The 15,000-nt window shown below is 38.5% G+C and overlaps 1 protein-coding gene across 2 annotated transcripts; it reads left to right on the top strand.

Moving 5' to 3' along the window:
• The first annotated feature begins 4,656 nt into the window (after positions 1-4,656).
• LOC137039851 (transmembrane protein 88B) lies at positions 4,657-14,599 on the top strand. Of its 2 annotated transcripts, XM_067415132.1 has the most exons (4): positions 4,657-4,704; positions 7,674-7,953; positions 8,755-9,008; positions 14,307-14,599. In XM_067415132.1, the coding sequence occupies exons 2-3, from the start codon at positions 7,675-7,677 to the stop codon at positions 8,980-8,982; spliced, it is 507 nt and encodes a 168-aa protein (XP_067271233.1). In that variant the 5' UTR covers positions 4,657-4,704; position 7,674; the 3' UTR covers positions 8,983-9,008; positions 14,307-14,599. The 2 variants fall into 2 exon arrangements, with proteins under 2 accessions (XP_067271233.1, XP_067271231.1); XM_067415130.1 differs by lacking the exon at positions 14,307-14,599 and having other exon boundaries at positions 8,755-13,304.
• The last annotated feature ends 401 nt before the right edge of the window (positions 14,600-15,000 follow it).

Below are 15,000 nucleotides of genomic sequence, written 5' to 3'. Positions count from 1 at the left end.
TGTCTGAGTTAAAACAACCCTATCTGTGCGTTAAAATAACCCAATGTCTGAGTTAAAACAACCCTATCGGTGCGTTAAAATAACCCAATGTCTGGGTTAAAACAACCCAATCGGTGCGTTAAAATAACCCAATGTCTGGGTTAAAACAACCCAATCGGTGCGTTAAAATAACCCAATGTCTGGGTTAAAACAACCCAATCTGTGCGTTAAAATAACCCAATGACTGGGTTAAAACAACCCAATCTGTGCGTTAAAATAACCCAATGACTGGGTTAAAACAACCCAATCTGTGCGTTAAAACAACCCAATCGCTGCGTTAAAATAACCCAATGTCTGAGTTAAAACAACCCTATCTGTGCGTTAAAGTAACCCAATGTCTGAGTTAAAACAACCCTATCGGTGCGTTAAAATAACCCAATGTGTGGGTTAAAACAACCCAATCGGTGCGTTAAAATAACCCAATGTCTGGGTTAAAACAACCCAATCGGTGCGTTAAAATAACCCAATGTCTGGGTTAAAACAACCCAATCTGTGCGTTAAAATAACCCAATGACTGGGTTAAAACAACCCAATCTGTGCGTTAAAATAACCCAATGACTGGGTTAAAACAACCCAATCTGTGCGTTAAAACAACCCAATCGCTGCGTTAAAATAACCCAATGTCTGAGTTAAAACAACCCTATCTGTGCGTTAAAATAACCCAATGTCTGAGTTAAAACAACCCTATCGGTGCGTTAAAATAACCCAATGTGTGGGTTAAAACAACCCAATCGGTGCGTTAAAATAACCCAATGTCTGGGTTAAAACAACCCAATCGGTGCGTTAAAATAACCCAATGTCTGGGTTAAAACAACCCAATCTGTGCGTTAAAATAACCCAATGACTGGTTTAAAACAACCCAATCTGTGCGTTAAAATAACCCAATGTCTGGGTTAAAACAACCCAATCGCTGCGTTAAAATAACCCATGTCTGGGTTAAAACAACCCAATCTGTGCGTTAAAATAACCCAATGACTGGGTTAAAACAACCCAATCGCTGCGTTAAAATAACCCAATGTCTGGGTTAAAACAACCCAATCGGTGCGTTAAAATAACCCAATGACTGGGTTAAAACAACCCAATCGCTGCGTTAAAATAACCCAATGTCTGGGTTAAAACAACCCAATCTGTGCGTTAAAATAACCCAGTGACTGGGTTAAAACAAACCAATCGCTGCGTTAAAATAACCCAATGACTGGGTTAAAACAACCCTATCGGTGCGTTAAAATAACCCAATGTCTGGGTTAAAACAACCCTATCGGTGCGTTAAAATAACCCAATGTCTGGGTTAAAACAACCCTATCGGTGCGTTAAAATAACCCAATGTCTGGGTTAAAACAACCCAATCGGTGCGTTAAAATAACCCAATGACTGGGTTAAAACAACCCTATCGGTGCGTTAAAATAACCCAATGACTGGGTTAAAACAACCCTATCGGTGCGTTAAAATAACCCAATGTGTGGGTTAAAACAACCCAATCGCTGCGTTAAAATAACCCAATGTCTGGGTTAAAACAACCCAATCTGTGCGTTAAAATAACCCAATGACTGAGTTAAAACAACCCTATCGGTGCGTTAAAATAACCCAATGTCTGGGTTAAAACAACCCAATCTGTGCGTTAAAATAACCCAATGTCTGGGTTAAAACAACCCAATCTGTGCGTTAAAATAACCCAATGACTGGGTTAAAACAACCCTATCGGTGCGTTAAAATAACCCAATGTCTGGGTTAAAACAACCCAATCGCTGCGTTAAAATAACCCAATGTCTGGGTTAAAACAACCCAATCTGTGCGTTAAAATAACCCAATGACTGAGTTAAAACAACCCTATCGGTGCGTTAAAATAACCCAATGACTGGGTTAAAACAACCCTATCGGTGCGTTAAAATAACCCAATGACTGGGTTAAAACAACCCTATCGGTGCGTTAAAATAACCCAATGTCTGGGTTAAAACAACCCAATTGCTGGGTTTGTCCATTCTCAACCCGACCTGGGTTGTTTTTAACCCAGCATATTTTAGAGTGTAGCTGTTTTTTATTCTTTAAACAGCTTTAATTGTTACTAGCAAGTCCTCTACACTTCACCACAGTGGCAAACACACTAACGTAACACACACTTTTAAACATTAAACATTAAAAAGTCTCTCCGTTTTCTCATCTTGTTAAAAATGCATAAAATAGCACTTTATTTAAACATTCACTCTCCGAATTCAGCCCCTTTGCAAAGCCTGATGGGAAGGGGAAGCCCTGTTTGATTGGGTCATTTGACTGAATCACGCTATTTAAAAAATAAAAACATCAAAGAGTGGCGGTTTGAAGTGAATAGAACATGACGCCGTTACATCTGTACCAGAAACCGTTTATAACGGTGTTAAACCAAGATGAGTTTCTAAATAAAGTCAATGCAGTCATTAATGTAGTTGGCCATTCATATTCGTTAGCTCGTTTCCTTTCTGCGTCTTAGCCTTTCGACTGCTGGCTAGCCTAGCCTACAGCCTCTTCTGTCACGCTGTAGCACACCAACAGCTGTGATCAGCACTGATTATCCTCCGCTGTAAGCAATTACAGCCATCTTACAGAGTCCCGACTGAGGAAAAGCGTCAGTTCCTCACTGATAATCACGCTCATGTGGAGGCGGCGGAGAGTCTTCGTCTCGTGTGGTCCTCAGGGCTTAGTTTCCTCAAGCTCTCATTATAACAGCTGACTGGGAACGCTCTCTCAAGGTTATGAACAAGCGCTCAGAGAACGTTCGTTGAGCGTTATCTAATGAGAGTGGGGTAAGATGAGCCGATCGAGCGTATCTAAAGTAACTTCAGGATGTCGTTATAAATCATCAGAATGCATATCTGACAAAGGGTTCTTCAAATATGGCTTTTTATAAATAAATAAAAAAGTGTTCACGTGGCTCAATTTACCCCATGTTGGGGTAAGTTGCACCACACAATCTGAATCTAACTCCAGAATCTATTTTAAAGATAGTTTTCCAGCTACTTTATAATCACGTTTCCCTTTTATTTATAGTAAAGCTAACTTAAATTAGCCAAATTAATCTTTAGTTGTTTGCATTTCTAAAAACTATATTTTTTGAACACCAAAGTTGTAACCTTCCCAAAAAAACTGACTAAAGAGAGTACAATGAAATAAAAACTCAATAAACGTCATTGAAACGAATAAACATAGTTTGTGTCGTGGTGGTTTTCCTGCAATAGGCCATTAGGGACACATGTGGACAGATATTAATGATTATTATAATCTGGTCATTATCAGAGCATGATCGTTCCTCAAGCTAACAATAAATAAATACAAACATTATAAACTAAAGCAGTTGTGTAACGTAACATTGAAATGACACCAGCTGGCTCAATTTACCCCACAGCATTTGGCTCACTTTATAGCGGCCATTTTGGACAAACCTATAGCTAGCTTACTGATTCAGGGTCATATTTCGGGATTTGTATGGTTTTATACATTACAAAATCACCAATATGGATCATAAATATCTTTAGACCTGGACAGGTTTGCTTTGATGTTCATCTGTTACGCTAAAATTTTACTTTGACGAGCCAAAAAACGCTTTTAAAGCTAAACGTCTTCCACTCCTCCTATGTGCGTCTCATGTTCACCGTATGCCAGGAATTATGGGTGGTTCCAAAATATATGGTCACATGGCAATAACAGTGTACAGTTCCCTAGATAAAGGGGGTGGGTCAACTTACCCCAAGCTCCCCTATACATCAATCATGGAGTGTTTTTTTTTTCCTCTTCTGAAATGTTTTAGCTTGACATCCGTTAACATTCAAAAGAAACGTTCCCATAACCAAAAAAAAAAAAACATGTTTTGAACAGTCAGAGAGCAATCAGAAATAATGTTTTCATAAAACTAGCAAAACGTTATCAGAATATCTTTGTTACAGCTTGGAAACCATCCTCATCACAATGCAAAAAATAAATAAATCTTACTCAGTATTTTTGTCTTGTTTCTAGTCCAAACATCTAAAATTCTTAAAAAAAGAAGTATTTACTAGACAAGCAAAAGTAATTGTCTTGTTTTGGGGGGAAAAAATAAAAAAATAACTCAAAATGAAGAGAGTTTTTGCATAAAATAAGATAAATGATCTGCCAATGGGGTGAGAAAAATTATCTTAAAACAATTTATTTTAAGCAAAAACTCTCTTCATTTTGAGTTATTTTTCCCCAAAACAAGACAATTACTTTTGCTGGTCTAGTAAATGTTTCGTAATGTAAGAATTTTTAGATATTTTGACTAGAAACAAGACAAAAATACTGAGTAAGTAAAGTATTATTTGCAGTGCATTATCATCATCCTTACAAACTTTTACCACAGTAAACATGGTTTACTTAAATATACCACACTACAGTGAAACGTGATATTAACATCATCTGTTATGAAAATAACAAATGGATATTTTTTGTTTTGAAAGCTTCTGATAGAGTTTGATGAGATAACATTAATTTGCTATTATTTTACTCTAGTAATAACAGTGCTGTATGGTATTTTGGTAACTAAATAAAGAAAACGTGAACCTTGGAGTGGTCCATCCGTGTCCTCTCTCTCTCTCTCTCTCTCTCTCTCTCTCTCTCTCTCTCAGTGTGATGTTTGGATCCTCTGGATAACGGGATAAAATCACCCCAGCTCTTCAGCAGGTAAGACTATGAAAACTTCTTCCTATCTTCCGGTAAATCTCGAGTTTTAGTCGTTATTATGACTGTTATATTCGTCTTTTACACCGACGACACGGATTCAGATGATGTCTCGGTGTTCAAATACTGAGGCTGTGTTTATCATTACTTATCCGCATATCGGGCGCGTTCCGATCAGATCAACCGATTCACAGAAAAGCCGTTAACTCGGAACGCGCCAAATGCCGTTTAAATAAAGCGCGCGAAATTATGTAAACCGCCTCATTAGGTTTGAAACAGAGCCGGACTTTTACTATTGTTTCTTAAATTAACCCCTTAATAACGATCCTCAAGTGTTTGTTCGTGAAGTGTCCAGACTGACTGGAGAAATATGATTAATCAATCACACCCATATTGCAACGTCAGGTTTTAGTGTCAACAAATTCTGCTTATTGAAATATAATGTTTATAGTGCAATAATAGAGTGTACAGTAGGGAAATCAGTTCAAATTGACTTTTATGTCAGGCAACGCCCTGAAGTAAAGGCTTGGAAATAATGTTTCTGAATTATGTTTGTGTGTGTCATTAATAAGAAACAGACATTCAGTTCTAAAATATCTTAATTTCCATGAACAAAAAATAATGTGAAGCTTTCCCCTCTCGCCTGTTTCTTTGTTTTATTAATGGATTTGATCAAATGTAATTTTGTGTCTGGTATCTGTACAGAAACACTGATCTGTTGCTCATCTTAACAGTCCGCTTTATTGTCATCACAGGAGTTTTTTTTATTTTTTTTATAAAATCTGTTTAGTTGTATGTAGTCTGAACAATGACTATATTAGAGTCCACACCAACACACGAAAACATTCTGTCTTCAATCGTTATAGCTAGCATGGACTTCGCTATTCTCTGAGAGTTTAAAGGGGTGATGAATTGAGAAACCAACTTTCCCTTCAGCCTTTGATATATATATCAACGGATATATAAGGTCATGGTAAAATAAGAATATCCTGATAAGTTTTAGAGCTGAAAACTTCATTGTTAGTCAAAGAAAAGCTTTTATAGACACCAGGCCCGGAAACAGAGGCTCTCAAATCAATGACGTAAGAGAAGGATGAAACTCCGCCTCTACAGATAAATGTGTACCCTGCATCTGTAGCCACGCCCACCCGCATATCTAGCCCCGCCCACTGACTCGTGTAGCTAAACGAGCAATAAACATGCCAAAGATAGCAAGATAATCGTTTGTAAACAAGACACAGGTCGACATATTGAGATTAAAACTCAAAGCTGTGCTTCTATATCGGATCCGACAGGAATGGTGCAACACACTAATGTGAGTAAAACATGTTTTTATATGTGATAGTATTGCATTATTACAGTTCGTATTGATTATGTGTACGTGTCTAACAGAACATACCTTAGCACGCAGTCACAGGCTGGAGAATCCTTTATCTGTTGGTTCATTGCGATTCGGGATCAGATCGGACATGTATGGGCCAGAGCTCGCAAAGCCCAACATCACTGTGTTTTCCAGACCAAAACGTAAGCACGTCGGCAAGCCGAGCAATCTTAAATAGAGAAATAACATTCATTTCTTGATCTGCGGTGTTCACTGTCTTGACTTGATATCTGAAGTGTGCGGTTTGCGCTTATATTCACCTATCGGGCAGGGCGAGTAATAAAAAAATCACTCAGCCGCGGGTGGATGAGAAATAAATCATTGTGTTTGTTTGATAAAGACGTTTAGCGAGCCCTGTGAGAGGATCATTCCAGCCGCTTTCAAAACAATCCCTCATGTGACCTGACAGGCGCTGAAGCTCATTAAATATGCAACTCTTATCCAATCCTAGCCGTGGGCGTTTACTTCCTAGTCTCCAGTGACACGCCCATCAACACCATCAGGAGAGAGCCTCAAAACCAGTGCAGAAAATAGCCTATTACTGATTAGTAATGATGTTGACCTCAGACAACAGTATACTTTTTTTTGTTAAAGCCAGTTCGTGACCCCTTTAACATTAAGAACGATAATGATAACTGTATTAGCGTCCACACCGGCGCACGATATCGTTCTCTTCTTGTTATAAGTGTGCTGCTGTTTTGTCGTCTGCCGGTTTAAAGGCTGAAGCTCTTAAGAGCTGGATGGATTCTGATTGGCTGTCAGTGTTTTTGTCAATCAGTCATCTTTATTTCTATCGCTCTTCTCCAGCGCCGATTGTGTCAGAGCAGCTTCAGTGTTAAACAGGACAATACTGCAGCAGAATTAGATTTGGCTGTACAGTCGTTCTGGAGTAAACAGTGATGTTATCAGCTTATTTTAATTTATCAGAGAGAGACAATGTGGGCAGATCAGTATTATAGTTTAGAGAATTAAAGAAGACCTCATTCATTAATGTTATTTGTATATTTAGTTGAATAACTCTGATCATCATTTCTGTTTTATGGTTCATCAATGGGATGAAATCCTTCGTTATCCTTCCAGTTGCTGCGTCAAATTCTTTTAAATTTACAAAGATTTTTTAAACGTATCTTTATTGTTATTGTTACACTGTAAAAAAATATTTAGAAAAAAAGTTCCCTGGTTTTCAGTTCATTGAAATCAAAATTTTGAGTTAATACAATGAACATTTTTTGAGATTCGTCAACCTTTATTCAAATATTAAAAGATTTTGTGAGCATATTGGGTAATTGTGTGTTTAATTTCTGATGACGCAGCCAAATTGTGCTATTTTAATGATTTATCACATTTTTTATGTGGTTCAGATGCGATAATATTTTGAGTTTCTATTTATTAAACAAATTTCCTTCATTGTATCAACTCACATTTTTAATTTCAATAAACTTAAAATTTGAAGGCAACCAGGTTATTTACTTTTTTAAGTTAAACCAACAATTTTTTTTTTTACAGTGTATAGTTATCGCCCTTGGTGTAAAAACTACAAATTTACAAAATATAAACATAAAACCATGTGTGTGTGTGTGTGTGTGTTCAGCATGTGTGGTATGGCGGTGCTTTTAGACGATGGCGAGGGTGATGAAGACTTTGACGTGGATGATGGGCTCCGGATGTTGGCTCCGCCTCCGGCTGAGTGTGGGGGCGGAGTCTGGGGGCCTCGGCGGGGCCCCTGTGGGTGTGTCCTGTGGACCCTGGTCCTCCTGCTGTGGGACCTCCTGCTGTTGGTGTTGTGTGTGGGGCTGATGGCCCTAATCTTCAGCCTAATTCTGCTTCCTGCCGCCCTGCTGCTGTACGCCGGCTTCCTGTGCCACTCGCGGGTACAGAGACACGCCCACAAACTAGGGCTGGGCGATATATCGAATATTAGCGATAATAGCGCAATAAAGAAAATTTGAAAATATCGTGAATAACGAATATTTCAAATTCAGGCATACTTTGCCAAAGAACGTTACCAGATAACGCAGATAGTGCAGAAGAGTTAAAGGGTCAGTTCAGCCAGAAATGAAATGTCTGTCATTAACTCCTCTCCCTAATGTCGCTCCACACCCGTCAGACCTCCGTTCATCTTCACACACAGTTTAAGATATTTTATATTTAGTCTGAGAGCGTATGCAAGTGTATGCACACTATACTGTCCATGTCCAGAAAGGGAATAAAAACATCATCACAGTAGTCCATATGAGACATCAGTGGGTTAATTAGAGTCTCTTGAAGCATCCAAAATACATTTGGGTCCAAAAATAACAAAAACTACGACTTTATTCAGCATTGGCTTCTCTTCCGCGTTTGTGTTCAATCCTCAAATAAAGATTCAAACGGTTAGGAATCAGCGAATCGATTCATGATTCGGATCGCCGGTGTCTCGTGATTTCAGCAGTTTGACACGCGGTCCGAATCATGAATCAATCCGCTTTAATGGGGGCAAAGGAAAATCATGTTTTTTTCATTATTTAAAAGCACTTGCAAACATATCGAGATATACAATTTTTTTACATATCGCCCAGCCCTACCACAAACACACGCATGCGTCCGCAAGCACACAGTATTACGTTTATTATAGTCGCATGATTATAATAATAGTTTATTATTGTTAAGTTCTTTAGTGTGTGTTTCTACAGGTGGTGGCGTCGCCCGCGTCTCTCTGCCGTTACCTTGACGACAACAGTTGCTCCGCCCTCATCATCCTGGGCTTTGTCATGATGTCACCACTTGTCGTGGTTGCTGCAGCGACGTTCTGCGCTCTTCTCAGGCGGCTCCACCTACTTTTATATTTTCAGCCAATCACAGGAGCCCGGTACCAAGGGCGGGGCTTGGGCTGGAGGCGGGACTTTCACGCCTGGGTTTGACAGACAGGCACACCCACCAATCTCAGGTGACCGTTACAGGGTCAAACAGTGAGTGACATTATGGGACAGCGGCGGCGTTACCGTAACTACAGAAACACAAGAATATAAAACACGTAACACAATCATGTGACACACGTAACACAACAATGTAACACATGACAATCATGTAACAAGTAACACAATCATGTAAGACACGTAACACAATAATGTAACACACAACACAACAATGTAACACGTAACACAATAATGTAACACACAACACAACAATGTATCATGTAACACATGTAACACAATCATGTAACACGTAACAATCATGTAAAACACGTGACATAATCATGTAACACATTTACCACACGCAACACAATCATGTAACACACGCAACACAACAATATAACATACATAACACAATCATGTAACACGTAACAAAATCACGTTACACGTGACACAATCATGTAACACATTTAACACATGTAACACAACAATGTAACACATGTAACACAATCATGTAACACACATAACACAACAATGTAACACGCAACACAATCATGTAACACACATGACATAATCATGTAACGCATTTAAAACACAACACAATCATGTAACACGCAACACAACAATGTAACACGCAACACAATAATGTAACACATAACATAATCATGTAACACATTTAAAACACACGCAACACAATCATGTAACACAGGTAACACAACAATGTAACACACAACACAACAATGTAACACACGTAATACAATCAGGTAACACACGAAACAAAATCATGTAACACGTAACACAATCATGGAACACGTAACACAATCATATAACACACGTAACACAATCATGTAACACACGTAACACAACAATGTAACACACGTAACACAATCATGTAACGCAACAATGTAACACGTCACACAACAATGTAACACACAGCACAATCATGTAACAACAATGTAACACGCAACACAACAATGTAACACGCAACACAATCATGTAACATGTAACACAACAATGTAACACGCAACACAACAATGTAACACGCAACACAATCATGTAACATGTAACACAACAATGTAACACGCAACACAACAATGTAACACGTAACACAACAATGTAACACGCAACACAATCATGTAACACGTAACACAACAATGTAACACACTTAACACAATCATGTTACACACGTAACACAATCATGTAACACACGTAACAATCATGTAACACGTAACACAACAATGTAACACATGTAACAATCATGTAACACACGCAACACAATCATGTAACACGCAACACAATCCTGTAACACATGCAACACAACAGTGTAACACGCAACACAATCATGTAACACGTAACACAATCATGTAACACACGTAACACAACAATGTAACACACGCAACACAATCATGAAAACACATATGACATAATCATGTAACACATTTAACACACGTAACACAACAATGTAACACACGCAACACAATCATGTAACACACATGCCATAATCATTTAACACATTTAACACACGCAACACAATCATTTAACACATGTAACACAATCATTTAACACACGCAACACAACAATGTAACACACGTAACACAACAATGTAACACACGCAACACAATCATGTAACACACATGACATAATCATGTAACATTTAACACACGTAACACAATCATGTAACACACGTAACACAACAATGTAACACATGCAACACAATCATGTAACACATATGAAATAATCATGTAACACATTTAACACACGTAACACAGTCATGTAACACACGCAACACAATCATGTAACACACATGTCATAATCATGTAACACATTTAACACACGTGACAATCATTTAACACATGTAACGCAATCATTTAACACACGTAAAACAACAATGTAACATGCAACACAATCATGTAACACATGCAACACAACAATGTAACACACGTAACACAATAATTTAACACACGCAACACAATCATGTAACACACATGACATAATCATGTAACATTTAAAACACGTAACACAATCATGTAACACACGTAACACAACAATGTAACACGCAACACAATCATGTAACACACATGACATAATCATGTAACATTTAACACACGTAACAATCATGTAACACACGTAACACAACAATGTAACACGCAACACAATCATGTAACACACGTAACAAAACAATGTAACACACGCAACACAATCATGTAACACACTTCATTATCATGTAACACATTTAACACACGTAACACAATCATGTAACACACGTAACACAACAATGTAACACGCAACACAATCAAGTAACACACGTAACAAAACAATGTAACACACGCAACACAATCATGTAACACACTACATTATCATGTAACACATTTAACACACGTAACACAATCATGTAACCAATGTAACACAACAATGTAACACTCGCAACAAAATCATGTAACACACATAACACAATCATGTAACACACGTAACACAACAATGTAACACATGCAACACAATCATGTAACACTTATGAAATAATCATGTAACACATTTAACACACGTAACACAATCATGTAACACACGTAACAAAACAATGTAACACACGCAACACAATCATGTAACACACATGCCATAATCATGTAACACATTTAACACACGTAACACAATCATGTAACCAACGTAACACAACAATGTAACACACGCAACACAATCATGTAACACACATAACACAACAATGTAACACATGCAACACAATCATGTAACACATATGAAATAATCATGTAACACATTTAACACACGTAACACAGTCATGTACACACATAGCACAACAATTTAACACACGCAACACAATCATGTAACACACATGCCATAATCATGTAACACATTTAACACACGTGACAATCATTTAACACACGTGACAATCATTTACAACATGTAACGCAATCATTTAACACACGTAAAACAACAATGTAACATGCAACACAATCATGTAACACACGCAACACAACAATGTAACACACGTAACACAATCATATAACACACGCAACACAACAATGTAACACACGTAACACAATAATTTAACACACGCAACAAAATCATGTAACACACATGACAATCATGTAACATTTAAAACACGTAACACAATCATGTAACACACGTAACACAACAATGTAACACACGCAACACAATCATATAACACACGTAACAATAATTTAACACAAGCAACACAATCATTTAACACACATGATATAATCATGTAACATTTAACACACGTAACACAATCATGTTTCACACGTAACACAACAATGTAACACACGCAACACAATCACGTAACACACATGACATAATCATGTAACGCATTTAAAACACAACACAATCATGTAACACGCAACACAACAATGTAACACGCAACACAATCATGTAACACACAACGCAATCATGTAACACATTTAACACACGTAACACAACAATGTAACACACGTAACACAATCAGGTAACACACGAAACAAAATCATGTAACACACATGACATAATCATGTAACATTTAAAACATGTAACACAATCATGTAACACACGCAGAGTATTATGTGAAGGCTTGTTTAAGCCAAATTAATCTTTTAGTTAGTAGTGTTACTGTGAACTAGTAAAACTGTAACCGTTACATTTGATATTTTATAACTACTTTCCTTCTCTCCGGACATGTGGAAAAGTCTGTTTTTTGTGCAACATATGACGATGTAAAAAGCAATCAGTGCATCAGTAATACAGTATGGCTATGAAAGATGTGATTTTTCGGATCAGATATAAGGCAGATGTGATGAAGTGAGTGTTACGGTGGTGTGTTAGTCTACAGATGTGATGAAGTGTGTGTTACGGTGGTGTGTTAGTCTACAGATGTGATGAAGTGTGTGTTACGGTGGTGTGTTTGTCTACAGATGTGATGAAATGAGTGTTACGGTGCTGTGTTAGTCTACAGATGTGATGAAGGGTGTGTTACGGTGCTGTGTTAGTCTACAGATGAGCTTACCTGATGATGTTTTTATGGTTATATCTGTGCATTAATGTTAATAAACCGCCTGAACTCAAACCTGTGGCTGGGCTTCATTTCCTCTGCGTTCACATCAGATGGGTCTAAAAAGCCAAAAATATCTCCCAAATTATAAATTGATGAGGCTCAGAAATATCCCAGCTATATAGAGCACGAGAGAGGCATGATAACTCATAAACTTCATAAGATGTTCTTGGAGTGTGTTTTTGATCGTGAATGTTTGCGGTCAGATTGACAGATGAACTCAGGGTCAGTTTGACCTGAACACACTCCGCATGAGATTTGCATATGTAAAACTCTTAACGACCCCCCCCCCCCAGTGCACTGTGATTTATCACCATGACAACAGGCAGCGGATGGACCTTTGCCATGGAAACGTAATGGGATGAGAGAGGGTTGAGGTAATGACACATAATGACAGTCATCGGAGAGATAGATGGACAGAACGAAAGATAAGAAGTTCTGCCTCTGAAAGAGTTTCCACATCAGCTCATGATGTTCCAGACACAGTGTCCAAGACTATCAAACTCCAAAACAGGACTAAAATAACACCATAATATCAGGCTGCTTTTCTTTTCTTTTTTAATAGCCCTCAGTCTTAATATCTTCGGTCATTTTCAACATGTTCTCCAACCAATACGCCCAAATAAGTCGTTTGTCCTTGAAATACAACCAATAGGAGCGTTTACTAAAGTTGTGCTCCTATCGACAGCTCATCCAAGCCTTACATCACCAAGAGCAATGCAAAGCGTGGGATGCAGTGGAGTAAAGCAGCCGCCACTGGACTCTAGAGCAGTGAGACGTGTTCTCTGAGCGACCAATCACGCTTCAGTCTGACAATCCCGCGGACGAGTCTGGGTTTGGCCGTCGCCAGGAGAACGGGACTCGCCTGACCACATTGTGCTAAGTGTGAAGTTTAGTGGAGGGAGGATTATGGGCTGTTTTTTTTTTTAGGGCTTGGCCCCTTAGTTCCAGTGAAAGGAACTCTTAATGCTTCACCAAGACATTTTGGACAATTTCATGCTCCTGACTTTGTGGGATCAGTTTGTGGACGGCCCCTTCCTGTTCCTGTGTTTTGGCCAGTTTCACGGGTGATGCTGTGCCATTCTGGGTAGTTCTAGAGTGTTACCATGCAGTTGCCTTTGTGTGTGTGTGTGTGTGTGTGTGTGTGTGTGTGTGTGTGTGTGTGTGTGTGTGTGTGTGTGTGTGTGGCTGTCAAAGCATTGCTAGCTGTATGTTTAAGTGAAAGCCGCATACGTGGCTCCGGTTCCTCCTTTAATGTGTTTTTCACCTGTCTCCGCAGATCCGACCTCGAGTGTTTTGTTGTGCCTCGTCTCTCTGACCCCGTGACTCTCATTACTGTGAGCTGTAGAGTCTCATTCACCGAGGATGAGCTGATCTCCGTCACACAGACCAGCGTCTGACCCTCCCTAAAGACCGTTTACTGCTGTCAAACTCAACTAATGTTCAAAATCGATCCTACTTCCATTATGTGACACATTATGAGGCTCAGCTGTTCATGAGGGTGTAACTATTTCACTCAGATTCAATTCTGCAATATGTAAATAACTACAAATGGGTCATGTTGCTTCCTAATTAGAGTCTCTTGAAGCATCTAAAATACATTTAGGTCCAAATATAAAAACTACGACTTTATTCAGCATTGGCTTCTCTTCTGCGTTTGAGTTCAATCCTCAAATAAAGATTCAAACGGTTATGAATCAGTGAATCGATTCATGATTCGGATCGCCAATGTCTCGTGATTTCAGCAGTTTGATACTGGCGATCTGAATCATGAATCGATTCGCTGACTCATAACCGTTTGAATCTTTATTTGAGGATTGAACACAAACGCGGAAGAGAAGCCAATGCTGAATAAAGTCGTAGTTTTTGTTATTTTTGGACCCAAATGTATTTTGGATGCTTCAAGAGACTCTAATTAACCCACTGATGTCTCATATGGACTACTGTGATGATGTTTTTATTCCCTTTCTGGA

The sequence above is a fragment of the Pseudorasbora parva genome, chromosome 14 (genome assembly GCF_024679245.1).
Source record: "Pseudorasbora parva isolate DD20220531a chromosome 14, ASM2467924v1, whole genome shotgun sequence".
In the NCBI taxonomy this organism is placed as follows: Eukaryota; Metazoa; Chordata; class Actinopteri; order Cypriniformes; family Gobionidae; genus Pseudorasbora; species Pseudorasbora parva.
Note: the sequence above shows the minus strand (reverse complement) of the source record. Positions and strands in the feature narration are given on the sequence as shown.

What these genes read in the sequence shown, in the direction of transcription:
- LOC137039851 (XM_067415132.1), top strand. Translation starts at nt 7,675, where the DNA reads ATGTGTGGTATGGCGGTGCTTTTAGACGATGGCGAGGGTGATGAAGAC. An exon ending in GCTTCCTGTGCCACTCGCGG is followed by an intron (nt 7,954 to 8,754) that starts GTACAGAGACAC and finishes GTGTTTCTACAG; the next exon opens with GTGGTGGCGTCGCCCGCGTC.